Source organism: Leptidea sinapis, chromosome 4, assembly GCF_905404315.1.
Source record: "Leptidea sinapis chromosome 4, ilLepSina1.1, whole genome shotgun sequence".
NCBI classification, from domain to species: domain Eukaryota; kingdom Metazoa; phylum Arthropoda; class Insecta; order Lepidoptera; family Pieridae; genus Leptidea; species Leptidea sinapis.
In genome coordinates, this window is record NC_066268.1 from 3,206,760 (window position 1) to 3,221,383 (window position 14,624).

The 14,624-nt window shown below is 33.3% G+C and overlaps 2 protein-coding genes across 3 annotated transcripts in view; one reads left to right on the top strand and one right to left on the bottom strand.

The window, feature by feature from the left end:
- LOC126979715 (transcription factor EC) overlaps positions 1 to 13,034 on the bottom strand; it is a 131,463-nt gene extending 118,429 nt beyond the window's left edge. For both annotated transcript variants that reach the window (XM_050829189.1, XM_050829195.1), the window contains exon 1: positions 12,693 to 13,034. In XM_050829189.1, the coding sequence (XP_050685146.1) occupies positions 12,693 to 12,850 (158 nt within the window). In that variant the 5' untranslated portion in view covers positions 12,851 to 13,034. The remainder of the gene's footprint in view (positions 1 to 12,692) is intronic.
- A 187-nt stretch (positions 13,035 to 13,221) lies between these two features.
- Positions 13,222 to 14,475, top strand: LOC126979804 (putative nuclease HARBI1). The gene is made up of 2 exons (XM_050829348.1): positions 13,222 to 13,713; positions 13,804 to 14,475. Exons 1-2 carry the CDS (start codon positions 13,447 to 13,449, stop codon positions 14,362 to 14,364), a joined length of 828 nt encoding a protein of 275 aa, XP_050685305.1. The 5' UTR covers positions 13,222 to 13,446; the 3' UTR covers positions 14,365 to 14,475.
- Positions 14,476 to 14,624: the final 149 nt, after the last annotated feature.

Sequence of the window (14,624 nt, forward strand, 5' to 3'; positions counted from 1 at the left end):
CTTTTATAAATCCATCAACGAATCACAAGTCAGTCGTGACTCGTTGGGTCAAGTGATCTGAACTGAATCAGATTGATTCAATACCGCACTATTCATAAGAAAGCTTATAGCCTGAGGGCTGAGTCTTATTGTCGTCAATTATTGTAAATAATTAATATTGTCATCTACTACTTATTTACTAACATTCTAACCCTTTGTTTGTCTTTGTTAAAAGAACGGAAAGAACGATAGACTTACTTGATTTTTATGATGAACAATTTTATTCGTTTAAACTTTCTATACTTTTTTGGTTAAAAAATAAACAAAAATACTTTTGCTTGTAGAATTATGGACACTGCAGTAAGAAACTGTCACAGAGCTATCACGCGACGCCTGGCAGATGAAATCGAAATTATTCTAATATACCCACAGGTAATTTGCATAAAAGGATAGTTTGACAGGATCCCCCATAGCCTGAGTTTCTGACCAAACTAGTTGGTATCAGATATTGTGCCACCAACTTACCGATAAGTAGTTGACAACTTAGGAGAGAACGTTGTACATTATCTGTTGCCGTAATATTTCACAAAATTCCTTGTCCTCAACTTGACATGAAATAATTTCAAACAGTTTTCATTTCATTTACACTAAAAATATAAAAGGTAAAATAAATAATCGGAATGTGTGCGTCCTAGCACATGATAGAAGTAAAACCTCAACGGACAAAGTTTAAAATAATATTTCAAAGAAAAATATAAAAAAAAATATGTCAATATAGACTACTTATAGTACATAATATGATATTCCATCATAATATAGCATGGCGATGCGTCGCCACGGCCTGTATCGCCACGCTAACAATTATGTTTACCCTCGCCTATAGAGGTTTCACATCAGAAATGATCCTAAGACGTTCCTCAATTGTCACTCATACAAGTTTTCGAGTTAAGAATGAAGGAAGCCCTTTCGCTTCTACAGATCGGACAACTATCTAAATGACTCTCAGACGTTAGATTCCAATTACCGAGACACTATTCGAAACGCGAGGAGAAATAATTTAATCGTCAAGTAAAAAATATCAATTTAATCAAAAGATGCGATGTTTTAAGTTCCTTGTAGGCTATTTTTGCCAGTGTGAATATTGTCGCGACCAGAGATTTATCTATTGATCGGCCATTTATATTCCACTATTTACAGCCATTACCTACTTCAAAAAAGTTCCTGATTATTTGGGCCGTAGTAAGTTTATACCATGACTGTGTGAAGTGCTAAGAAGATACTTCGTTGACACTTTAGAGGTCTGCAGTCTGCGGTTCTAAAACCTTCCCGACGGGCATTCAACGGGAATCCTCGTGCAAAAAATCCACAGTGCACGGTTCAGCCATATCTCATAATATTGTATCTTGATACCTTAATGATTTGCAGCTTATTATTACAATTTAACAATCATTCAAATAGATAAATTTTATGATAAAAATCTGTAGGCGTCTGTTTTCAGAATGAATGCATTGTTTATTTCGAGTAGCGCACACAGGCGTAATGTTTGCAATTAAAACAAAGATAAAATGAAAAATGTGTGTTTGCTAACCAAACAACTTTTTTGTGCTATTTATAGTTATTGGTCATATATACATAAGTCGGCGTGATGTGAACATTTTATCAAAAGTTAAAAAAGTCAACTTTCATATTAATTTTTATCGACACGCCGGCGCTGGCGACCTTGCGCTTGACAACAGCTGCGTGGCTCGTACCACAAACATCAGTGTTCGGGCGTAAGCGATGTCGCAATACCGCACTTAATATTTATCGAATCTCGGCGAACAGAATATTCTGCAAGAGAAATCGCAATGGTTCATATACCTTACCAAGAATGTACAACAACTTGTTATAAACAACAAATTTTAGGATTGAATCTAGTGATCGTAAATTACCGCACTCATTTCTCATAATCTCATGAAACACAGAATAAATTCCTTTAAAAAATCAACTCACGGAAAGGAGAAGGAATAAAGCTCATGTTTAAATGTACGAGAAAGTTTTGGGAATTAAAATCTTACTATATTACAACAGCTGAATTTCTCTCTACACGAGGAATATTCAGGAGCTGTCAACTCGCCAAAAGCTGGAACCAGACTTCTAGTAATTCTCTTATTTCGTTTGCCTTGACCATGACCTTCACCATGAGCTGCAGCTGCAGAAAGGAATGTCTCCTCACGAGGGAACTCCTCAACGGCTAGGTTCTTAAATATTTCAGAATATGTATATCTTTCATATACCTAAACTAGACGGTAAGATATAATTTATTTTAATAGATGTTTATAATGTTAATGCGGACTCTTTTAATTGTGACTTATGTGCGAAAACATATATCTAGTGTTATTTAATATCGATGACCAAACCCAGTAAAAAGCTAATAAAAAATGCTTTGGATTTTTTTAACTTAACTTATTCCTTTAATTTTTTGTGAGAACCCTACCATAATAGGTAACAGTTTTACCCGCTCTTAAGAAGCTTTCCCTCTGTACCGTTTAGCTACTCATGTAGTATGGGTGTACCTTTGTATACAATTACATTTCCCGCCCATTTAAGCGGCAAATTCGAAAACTTGTGGTTCACAGTTTGTATGAAACACTATAATTTATGTTTCTTATATTACATCTACTAGCTGTGCCCCTCAGTTATATATAATAGAAAAATCGTCATACAGCTTTATGTTGTTTTATTTTTATTCTCCGTTATCTCCAAGTACAATGCGTGTAAGGGCAAAGTTTATCATCACAATAATTTTTGGACACAAAATACCTTATTGTGGCTTTTGTATATGAAATTCACTTCAACGAACCTTTGAGAAAAATCAAAATTTTATCGTTAGAAAAGGTATTCAAATAAACAAAAAGCTTTAAAATAATGTATAAATATAGATTCATCATCATCAGCCGGAAGACGTCCACTGCTAGACAAAGGCCTCCCCCAAAGATCGCTATGACGATCGGTCCTGCGCTGCCCTCATCCAAACTGCTCCGGCAATCTTGTCCATATCGTCGGTCCATCTTGTGGAGGCCTACCAGCACAGCACTGCGTCTTCCGGTATTCCACTATTCGGTGTTCTTCCTTTTTGTAAATTTAAATATATGGGGTGTGCACAGTGAAACTGTTTTAGGCAGGTTTGAGGAGACGTCCATATGTTCTTATTTCTATCTCACTATGTCTATTTTGTGTTTAAAGGTGTATCTGTATTACTTTTTCTTCAAATAAACAAATTGATTAAGAGTAAGGGAGGTACGTATTTAAAACCCGGTACCCACACTGTTGTTCGATTTCTTCGCTTTCAGCGTTCGCAACACTCTAAGACCTTAACAAATAGCACGAGCTTAGATCATGGCCCAACAGCGTGCCGCTGCGAAGAAGTAAACAACAACGCAAGAGAAATCTTATCACCAGCAAACAATACAAAACAAATTACATCGCTCAATATATTGCCGTGATAAATAATTGTACTCTCGCGTAATACAAGGTTCGTACGTGAGGACAACTCAACAGACATTTGGCAATAATACAAGCTGGAATTGACTGATGAAATTGCTAAAAGGTCTCATGTTTGAATGAAATAAGGTTCTCTTTCTGGAATGGATGCTCAACACAATCAAATTATGAGTTAAAGTGTAAGCAGTGAAAACCAGCGTGCATTTTATACGTTTGTTCCTAGGGCTACCAACTGTACTCCTAAAAAAATAGTATTGTACGTTATAATTTAAGTTCCGGTATTTATACTCTTACGGCCTTACGAATAAACTTATATATTATTATTATTATAACTATGCATAAACAAAGAATATGCAAAATGTTTACAATATCGTTGTAAACATTTTACATATTCTTTGTTTATGCTTAGTTATAATTTGATGCCAATTTTATTTGTAAGGCCGTAAGACTATACCCTTATTCATAATAGTCTGCTAACTTAAAGCATTGCTAATTCTCACTCTGTCTTCTTCTATTGACCTAAGTCAGAATGAGAAAAAACACTCCTTAGCGGATGTTTAAAGTTAGCGTACCATTATGAATAAGGGGGTATATCTTTTACACTAATAGAGTACTATTACATTTTTCTTTTGCTTTATTAATCTGTGTATAACGACCATAGAGTAGTGTAAACATAGAAATGAATATAATATGCTTTGCTTCTAAATAAAACATTAAACGTTCCTCTAATGAGCCATTGTATTAGAGCGATGAATTGAGATTAATTCAAGACAATGTTAGGTCCAAATAAAATTATAGGTGAAGCAATCCCGATTCATTGTTGCAGGGCTATCGATCAGATAACAAATGATATTCTTAAATCGTCGCTTATTGTTTCCTGTCATAATAAAATCTTATGTCCATAATTTCAGAATATGGCAAGCCGAGGGATAAGTTTGTAATCTGTAATATATAAATTTATTTTTAAATTACGAATTTTTACAAGTTCAATCATTATGATAGTTATTTCCCTTTTCCCTGTTCTTGTAATGAAATAATGTCACAGCAGAACTATCAAACTATGCGTCAAAAAATCTCATAGAATTATTCATAATAAAATAAAAGGAGACATTTTTTTTTGTTCGAGAAATAGGCCCACAACGAAATGTGATGTATAGTATTGAAACATATATTGATTTATTCCTTATAAACTCTAGATTACAACGGTATATTTAGTTAGAAATGGTCTAACCGGAATACTGAGAAATACGGCAAAAAGTGAACGTCAAAATAACCTAAAAATCATATATAAGTTTGTTAAGCTATTACGTTATATCTTGACATACAACAGAAATGGCCAAAATTGAGTAGGAGTGTAAGTAGTACTATCTGATATCAAAATAAACAAAGCCTGTAGGAAGAGTAAGGATACAGCTGATAAAAGATGGTTTACAATGATGCACAGAACAAAAATGTTACATGTGCACCGACACCCCAATACTTCAGTTTAGCAGTCAGGGCAATCACCATAACCACTATACCATTAACCTTGCCAAAAATACTAAACAACCATCATTGTAATTTCAAAGTCGTGTTTTAATAAAATAAGTAAATACTATTGAGGTAAGGTTTTGTACACTGTTTATCATAGAAAGAAATAACACATTGTTTATATAGTATAAATATTTATTAGTCATCATCATTATTAAAATCATCTTTTATAATTAGAATCTCATCCAGAAACGATGCAGGTGGCTCAGTCTCATCTTGATGCCCTGCCCTTAATACCACCCAACAGACATTTCATGTTCACAGCAACCAACAGAATGTCTACCCACCAAACCATTGCAACAGTAACCGGCAAGATCAGCTCGAGTATTACAAATCGATGGGTCCACCAGTAGATAAGTTTTTCTACTTGTGTGCCTTGATTGTATCCTACCCCGAAGAAGGTATTTATTTTGATCAAAATTTTGTATTCTCCGGAGGCCCAGTTCAAGTCTCCAGGTATGTCAGACACTAATTAATGTTTTCGCACATTACGATGGACGTACTGCACAATTTACACAACGACTCTCTGGAGTATAATATGCTGTAAATGCGATATTACAATTTATGAAATAAACTAAATAATTATAATAATGCAAAATAAACTTTCACTCAACTCGAAAGAAACGAAAAATACGGAATTTTGTTTTGACAGCACAAAAATCAAAATGACAGATGCACAGTTCACAGATGTAGACTTTGTCTATGTTACTTTATTCCATTGCACGGTAATATTAAACTATGTACATAATGCTAAATTAGTATAATCTCTAAAATAATAATTGAAATGAGGTTCATGGATCCAATAGATATTTGTTACTTTTCAAAAGTCGATAATCACTGTTACCACCACATTTTGCAGTAATATTTTTATTTTCTCACATGAATGTCACAAATATTTCATTGTACGCATTTCATTGCCATTGTGACCATAACTGGATACAGGAAATGTATCAAGCGTTTGCCTTTTTATTATAATTTCATGAACCCGGTTAGATTTTACAACAAAATAAGGCCTGTTGACACTAATAAATTAATTACAATTTTACTAGATTAATACGATTAATAAACATCACCATATCCAGTGGGCCCAAAAAAAGTCTCCTTTAAAATTAAAAAATAATAAGAATCACGAATTGTAACACTTAATTAAGTTTAAATGAGTTGTAAAATTGATATATTGATAATCGTGATAGATTTAAGTTTTAAACTTGTACAATAAGTAGTAACGAAACTGTACAAAATAAGACTTTTACTTAATTTTGATTAGCAGTTTAAAAATAAATATGGTGCTTACATAGATTGCTTTTTGACGATTTAGCGCACTTGCTTTTCCAATTATCTAGTATTGGGCGATAACCAAACTATTTAGTGTAACCGATAGTTTCATACATTTTTTTAACAACTACTTTCAAGACAGTTTCTCTCGACTCATAGGCGTCATATCGCTGTTGTACTATTGTACTAGCTGTTACACGCGACTTCGTCCGTATTTACCAATGCAATACATAAGTTATTGTCCCAATACTGCTACATTCATATTCAAGTACACAAAACTCATCACTACCCTCATGGTGAAGGCAGCGTTCGTAAGAAACGTTACCGTTCGACCGTTTTCCTCCAACTTACTTTGTAAATCCAACTACCACGAAAAATTATTTTCATACAAAATTTTCAAAATCGCTCGAGTAGATCGAGAGATTATCCCCTATTACCTTTGACACCTTGCCTCTTTGTAATATTAGTATAGCTTTATATCTCTAAGATGTGCGAACAAACCCAACATTGTGGTCATCCGCCCTTATTGTATTCTACTGAGCTGATGGTATATATCAGTGTCGTGTCGTTGCTGTTCTCTGTCCAACGTGAAAACGGTCATTGGGGGTAAATAGATAAACATACGGTTCGCCCACGCCTTTACAGCTAAGTATGAATGAATCAGTTTTCCCTGATCTTATGTAATAATAACATTACAAAATACAGTGACAGCAGTAAACAAAGGAGAAACTCACGTGACAAATCACCGTAGACGTTATAATCTCTACGCACACTATAAAGAATAAATACATACATATACACATACAAGAACAAATACGGAAAAAAGCACGTGAGCCTAACTGATTCTAATTAGCTATTTTAGATTCTACCACATTCTCCTTCAACACCAAAGGAATCAAATGATCGTTTCCGGCCTTTTTTATGGACGAGGAGGATAAACAAGCGTACGGTCATTCCCTTTCAGCACAAGAGGAATTACGGAGGCCTTTTAGAAAAGTGTACACACTTAAAGGTATACCATCATCCAGATGGTGATGATGATATTTAAGTGTGTGACGTGTCGTGTCAAGGTGAAATTCGGTAACAGGATTCAGGTCAAACAGTTCTTCGGAGCACTTCCCGTGATAAATGCGGTAGAAGATGCAGCAGAGAGAAAGCACACCTCTACGCAACGCCAAATAATCATGCCGATCGGAGATGAATTTTAAATATTTTACTACAGCCAACGAATACATTTTTAATAAATAATATTGAGCACGAAATTCTGCACAGCCCATTAGTTTTCTTTTTGGCAGGAAAACATGTACTATATTAATGAAAATGAGATGCATTTTCCGCCACGAAAATGGCACTTGGCCAACTAATACTGATCGTAATAATAATATGCCTATTTAAAAGTGCCGCTTGTTAAATTATTTTTACATGTAGCATTTCGGGGCACTTTTTGTTGCAAGGATGGGTAGCGGTGATCACATGAACCTCAATATGGGCCTCCATAAAAATAAAATACTAAACAATTTTCGTGCAACGCCATAAGGAATTCGGACGGATCAACACTATTTGGCCGCCCATATTAAATTGATATTTCTCAGGACTACAGGGTTTCTTAAAACAACAGTATAAATTCCGCAAATAATTTATCGTAGAAGTCAGTAATATACTTCTAAAGGGTTAATAATCCTAGTAGGTACTTGCACCTCTACGCTACGAAATGACCCAAGAAACGGAGTCGAACGCCTCTAATATAATCCTGTAAGGATTATGCTCGACTGTTCTCAATCAGCGTAAGAAGTAACAAAGAAAGAATATACAATTTAATTTGTAAACACTAATTTAATTTCATAGAGTTGACAAATAAGATGAATCTTAATATATCTGTGTCCTACTGACAAATATGAGGTTTTAAAAACAATAATTGTTAGTTTAAAGAATACACATTCTGAAGGCTACGACAATAAAAACACAAAAGTAATTAAAGCTTGCAAAAAAAAAAAGCGAGTTTCTAGTGTTTTTAATTAATTTATCGATACGAACTCGTGTATTTCCTGACAAACTAAAATAATCAATAGTAAAACCACTTTTTAAAAAAGGTGATAGAAGTTATATAAATAATTACAGCCCAGTAATACCCTCATATCCAAACTGTCCAAGGTATTCGAGAAAATTATTCACGCTAAATTAATGAAATTTGTAATCAGATTGTTGTTATAAAAAAAACAGTACGGGAAAGACAAAAATCAACGCTACACGTTTGTTTTGATTTAATAATTAATATTATGCCAGGTCGTACTGAAAATAAATATACTTCAGCTTTATTTTTCGATATGTCAAAAGCCTTTGACTTCGTTTCTCATGAACAATTATTGTTGTATAAGCTAGAACAGAATGGAATCAGAGGCATAAAAAGGCATAAAAGGCATTTATTTTCTCAAAATTGATTCCTTTAGAATTCTTTTTGATGTCATTTCTTATACTACTAGATACTACTACCGTTGGATACTACTAGAGTTGGATAAGATCCGATTAGATCCTATTGTAAGACCAAATTTGTCCCCCATTTGTTAATAGCAAATAAATAAATATGAATTTCGCTTCATTGTTCTATCATGTTAGCTGTTGATTTGTAACAATTTTACTTGTGAATGTTTCTGGCATATAAAGAACTTTGATTTTGAGCTTAGCCCCACAGTTCCACCATCGCACGACACACCACAACCTAAATTATGACGCTCACCATCTAGTAGTGTGACGTTATTCCACGATGCAGTTTGATATAAAATGGATACGTTAAAAATAACACCCAAAAGGCCAGCAATTCTCGTGTGATTCTTCTTGGTGGGTTCAAGGGTGTTCCCCAGATTGGCGGTGATCAATTACCATCATGTGACCTCGTACGCATCCTTGTCCTAAAAAGTAAAGGAAATATTGTTATTTTTGCTGATCACAAATAAAGTAATGTGAACTCAAAAGCATATAAATTAAATTAACATATTTACAAAAGGACATAATATACATCGGTGGGCTGTTTAATTATTTTATCATCTCATTGTGTTTTTTGGAAACTTATTTTTGTTATCTTATCAATACTCAATTAATAAATAATTTTTGTTTTTTTTTTGGGGCTTACGACGACGACGACATGAGCAGGAAGTTCATGTGATGTTATCTTTTACATCCTGCCCATTGTTATCAATAAAATAAGATATTGAGTGCCATAACTGTCCAGTAATTATACTAGCTGTGGCGCCCTTCAAAATGAAACACAATACCGCTTGCACATTACTGCTTCACGGTGGAACAACTCACCCAATTACTCGAACTATCTGCTGTTTTAATTAGAAAAGTCCGCGCATCATCCCAATAAAGTACATATATACACTATATGCAATTGTTAAAAACCGTTTGTGTGTTACTATAACATAACTGACTTTCTTAATGATAAAACACCATGTTAATGGATCCACCCTCAGGCTATTATAAATAATAACTTTTATTGTATGATATTACATTTTAGCGATATTTCCATCAAATAAAAAAGACCAGCAGCATTTCTTGCGACCATTCTTCTCAAGTCTGAGGCATCCTTTTTCGAATGAGTTGATGTTTTTGACATTAAATAAGTCATTTCATGTTCTATTTTGAATAAAAATAATTGAATTTAAATTTGAAATAGCTCATAATTTCTTACGAACACATAGTGAAAGTATGCAGGTCAGAAATTGACACTTCCTTATCAGTTGTCAAACTGGTTTTATACCAGCTTACACATCACATAACAGGACTTTTTATATTTTAATAATTATGGCATCAACAAAGAAGTACATTAAACCATAATTAATTTGAATATTTTATAATTGGTCGTATCATCAATATGAATTGACAAAACAGTATTTTCTTTACATTTTTTTTTCACACTTACATGCAAATTATCTTGCCCCAAACATATATTCAATGTAGTAGCCATATTTTTAATCATACATAAATACATAATATATGAATGATAAATGTGGTAGAAGACACACAACAAAGCAACATAAAACCGCATAGGCAACATAAAACGGTTCCCCCCAGGAGAGCTATTAATAGCAGTTTTAAAATTTAGTGATACAGCAGGACCTCTATAATTTGAGCACCTCTGTGTTTCAAACACCCTTCTCATTAAATACATGCCTTGAATGGGCTGACCAAGGAGACATTCTTGTGCCAGAAATGCTTTTACGTAAATTATGAGGCAAAGCTTTTTATTTATCATTAAATAACCATGGCAAACTTAAATCTTGGATTTCATTCAAAAAGTTTAATGAATGTTACATTTATAGATGAATATACATTTCAAATTTCATCAAAATTTAAAATATCCTGTAAATTGTCAGTACTATAATCCAAATGGGTTTTTCGAAGTTTCTGTATTTACATAGCACCTGTTTAACACCATCATACAAAAGTTAGAATAACCATAAGAGTTAACCAAATAATATGAGTAATTAAATAACTCTTTATGGAGAAGTCTAAACTTTGAAATAAAAAATAAATAAATACCATTTTCAACCTGTAAATTTAAAAACCATTTGCAAAGGGTTCAGAAACCACTTGACTATGAAGTCATGTAAAACATATTATTTTGTGTAGGTTGTGACTAAATTGTAAGTGTCCATGCCACTGTTTCCATGTCTTTTATATTCACCAAGAACTCTCACAGTCACAGTCACAAAGATGCTAGAAACATCAACAATTTGATAGTTTCGGGGGAAAATGACCCACCCTCAGATTATATTGAAATGTCATCACAATAATGTGTTGTGGTTGAATCACATGCCACATTACACTATGAGCTGACTGGCCTTTATTGGAGATTTTTTTTTGGAACGAAGTTCCTTACGGCAGGCTTGGAGGGGATAGGGATTTTGCTGCGCGACCGAAATGAAAAAATGTGATAGTAAAACCGTAAGAAAAAATCTGTGGAAAAAAGTGCGTGGAATAAAACCGTTAAATGAGACATGCGCAGGCGCGACAGTCGCATACACAAGCCAGAAGTGTATAATACCTTTCTCTTTCTCCCTCTTTTTGTCGATTCTACATTAGCCGAAGGAACTTTGTACCTGGTGTCGCACGACACCACATCATTTTTTTTTTAGATAAAATGCATATTGATGAGTTCAGATCAGAAAAAATTAAGACTTTCTGGATCTATTTTCAAATGGTTTGCTGGTCTTATGATCAATGGTTTTGTATTTAATTCTTTCAAAATTATTATAGGGCTCCCATGAGGGTCCCATTGAGGTTCAATTCAATTAAAATTTTCATAAAATTTCTGTATGCTGACTATCTCAAAATATTAAGCCAATAACACCTCGCATGGATTTGAAATTACTTCAACAAGATTGAAACAGATTCAAGCAAATTGAATGATATATCTTTAAATACATGCTTTATAATGTAATTAACACATCTATAATTTAAGCGCTCAAGGCATATTCAATGTGAATGAATTTAAAAGGCTTGAGAATATGGTGTGATAAAGAATTAAGATTTTACAAACATAATATTATCTGGACAACACAACAAGAGCAATCAGCTAATCATTAGTAATACCAAAGTATTTAAAATTCATTACACAAAAAAAAAATTAAACTTATTTGTACACTCCATTTTGGAATGCTACAGCATAGTTTGGAGTATGTTATGATATATCTATAAAGTGTATTGAGAGTCAGCAAAAACATTTTATGTATCATATGTAATTATAATTATTTTTTTTAGCAAATTAGCTCTCAAGTTGCAAAATAATCACACTGGCACTTTAGAGGAATTTTTTTACTTGACTTTAGATCTTTGTTTTCATACAATGTTTTTAAAGGTAACATACTTTCTCCATACTTACATTAATACTACACTTACTGGGCCAAAATGCTGCTATTTCAATAGAAATCATTTCAATAAATTGACATATACTTGCTGTTTGTTCAATATAAAAAAATACTAAATTTACAAAAGTGACACACTTTGTTTTCATATTTTATTTTTAAGTTTCTATCATTATTATAGTACTTAGTAGTTCTTGTAGATTTTAATTTTTTTAATAGTATAACTGTCTTATGTTGTAGAATTTACTATTAATAATATTTTTTCTATTTATATATGTGTGTGCATGTAAATAGTATAATTTGTTAGTTGCCCTCACACTATTACATATTCTATGCCCTTACAAGAAAAATAAAAAAAGTTGATGTGCACTGCTTTGTAATATCAATGTACTTGATAGCAACATAAAAAAATATACAAATCTATTCGAATGATATAAATTAGAAAAATTTTGTGTGGTTCCGTTTATATTTTTTTATTTTGGCAATACAATAACAGCATTACTATTCCACTTTCTACTTATTAATAATGTAATTAGTAAATTAACATGTTTAAACACTCACCTTTCTGTGACTGGGACGGCCTTCGATTTTAGTTCATAAAACATAAAATCCTGTTGTTGTGTTGTAGTCATCTCCTCCAAAATCCTCTGATCATCACTGAAATCGTTAGTAAGAAGGGATGCGAGATCGTATCCCATATCTATACCGGACTCATCCATCGTAAATAAACAACACAGACACAAAACTAACACTTAAACACAATATTTTAAGAGTTCAAATCAAATAACGTTACCCGGTAGTTTTATTATGATTTAAAACTGATACTTTTACAACAGCCATCCTACCAGCTGTCTGATTATTGTTGTTATTTAGAACCAATAACCAATTTAAATGGAAAGAGGAGTAGATGAAGGGAAAAGAGATATGAAACAATCATATTTTCATAGAGAAAGGTTTTTATAATTTTTTGATCTGGTAACTAGGAATAGACAAACACGAGACAGTCCTTAGAACATTGACACTATAGAAGTAGTCCCCGCGTGCACCTTTAAGATAGCAATACTTCTAACAGGTGTAGTCTCACACCCATATTCTAAGTCGTAAACTCACGATTTCCTCGACTCGACTCAACCTCACTGAGGGGTTTTCATATTCACAGTTGTAATTTTTGTCCTTACCTTAAACACCTTCCTCACTCGAGGTGAGTTTGAGTCGAGGAACCAACTGTCAAATGTAAGGTTGATCGCCATCTACCTTGAGGAAGTTTATAAGTAATTGTTAGCTACAAAAGACATTATTTCATTAATTTTTTATAATGTCTTTCGAAAGTTTTATTGAATATATGTACGATAGTCCTAACGACTACTTATCGCGACGATATTTACGAGATGCAGAAAATCCGATGGAAATTTATGATGAAAATGAATTTCGAATAAGATTCCGCTTCACCAAAAATATTGTGGCAAGCTTTTTGTTACCCCTGCTCTTCCAAAATACTGGAGACAGCAATCGTGGATTGCCGATTCCACCCGTGATCCAAATGCTAGCAGCCTTACGATTTTACGCAACTGGAAACTTTCAAGTAAGTATTCTTATAACTTGTCTACATTCATAAAATTGCAATACAAAGCTTTGTATGTATACATTTTTACTTTAATCGGTATTTTTACAGATTGTTTGCGGCGACTTGCACCAAATAAGTCAATCAGTCGTTTCAAAGATTGTGGCCAATGTATCGAAAGCTTTAGCTTTAAAAATAAGGCGCTTCATTAAATTTCCTGACGTCCCTGAGCAAGCTAATGTGAAGATTCAATTTCATCGTGTTGCTGGATTTCCTGGGGTTATTGGATGCATTGATTGTACCCATATTCCAATAAAAAATCCAAACCGACAAAACGGCGAAGTATTTCGAAATCGTAAAGGTTGGTTTTCAATTAATGTGCAAATAGTATGTGGCCCTCGGATGGAAATATATGATATCGTAGCACGCTGGCCTGGATCTGTCCATGACTCTAGAATATTTAATAATAGCAGGTGTTATATGAGATTTGAAGAAGGGGAAATTGCAGGTTTACTGATTGGTGATAGTGGTTATGCACAGTCACCATACATGTATACACTAGTCCATAATCCACAATCACAACCTGAATTCAAATATAATAGGGCCCATATCAGTACTAGAAATATTATAGAAAGGTTTAATGGATATGGAAAAGAAAATTTGCATGTTTGAATAGAAAACTGCAAAATAATCTGTCAAATACATGTAATATTATAGTGGCATGTGCTGTGCTACATAATATTAGTATTGAGCCCAATCAAGAAATGATTGAACCCTTAACCAATCTTGCTGTAGTTCCAGTACCTCACACTGGTGATACAGCACGAGGTAGTGTTATAAGGGCTGCCTTTATAGCAAGACATTTTAGTTAACACCTACATCTTATTATGTTTTTATATATACATTTTTTTATATGTTACTTTAAGGAAAAT

Bases quoted from the DNA above. Each gene is read 5' to 3' on its own strand.
- LOC126979804 (XM_050829348.1), top strand. From the start codon at position 13,447: ATGTCTTTCGAAAGTTTTATTGAATATATGTACGATAGTCCTAACGAC. The intron at 13,714-13,803 runs GTAAGTATTCTT...GTATTTTTACAG, and splicing joins ACGCAACTGGAAACTTTCAA to ATTGTTTGCGGCGACTTGCA.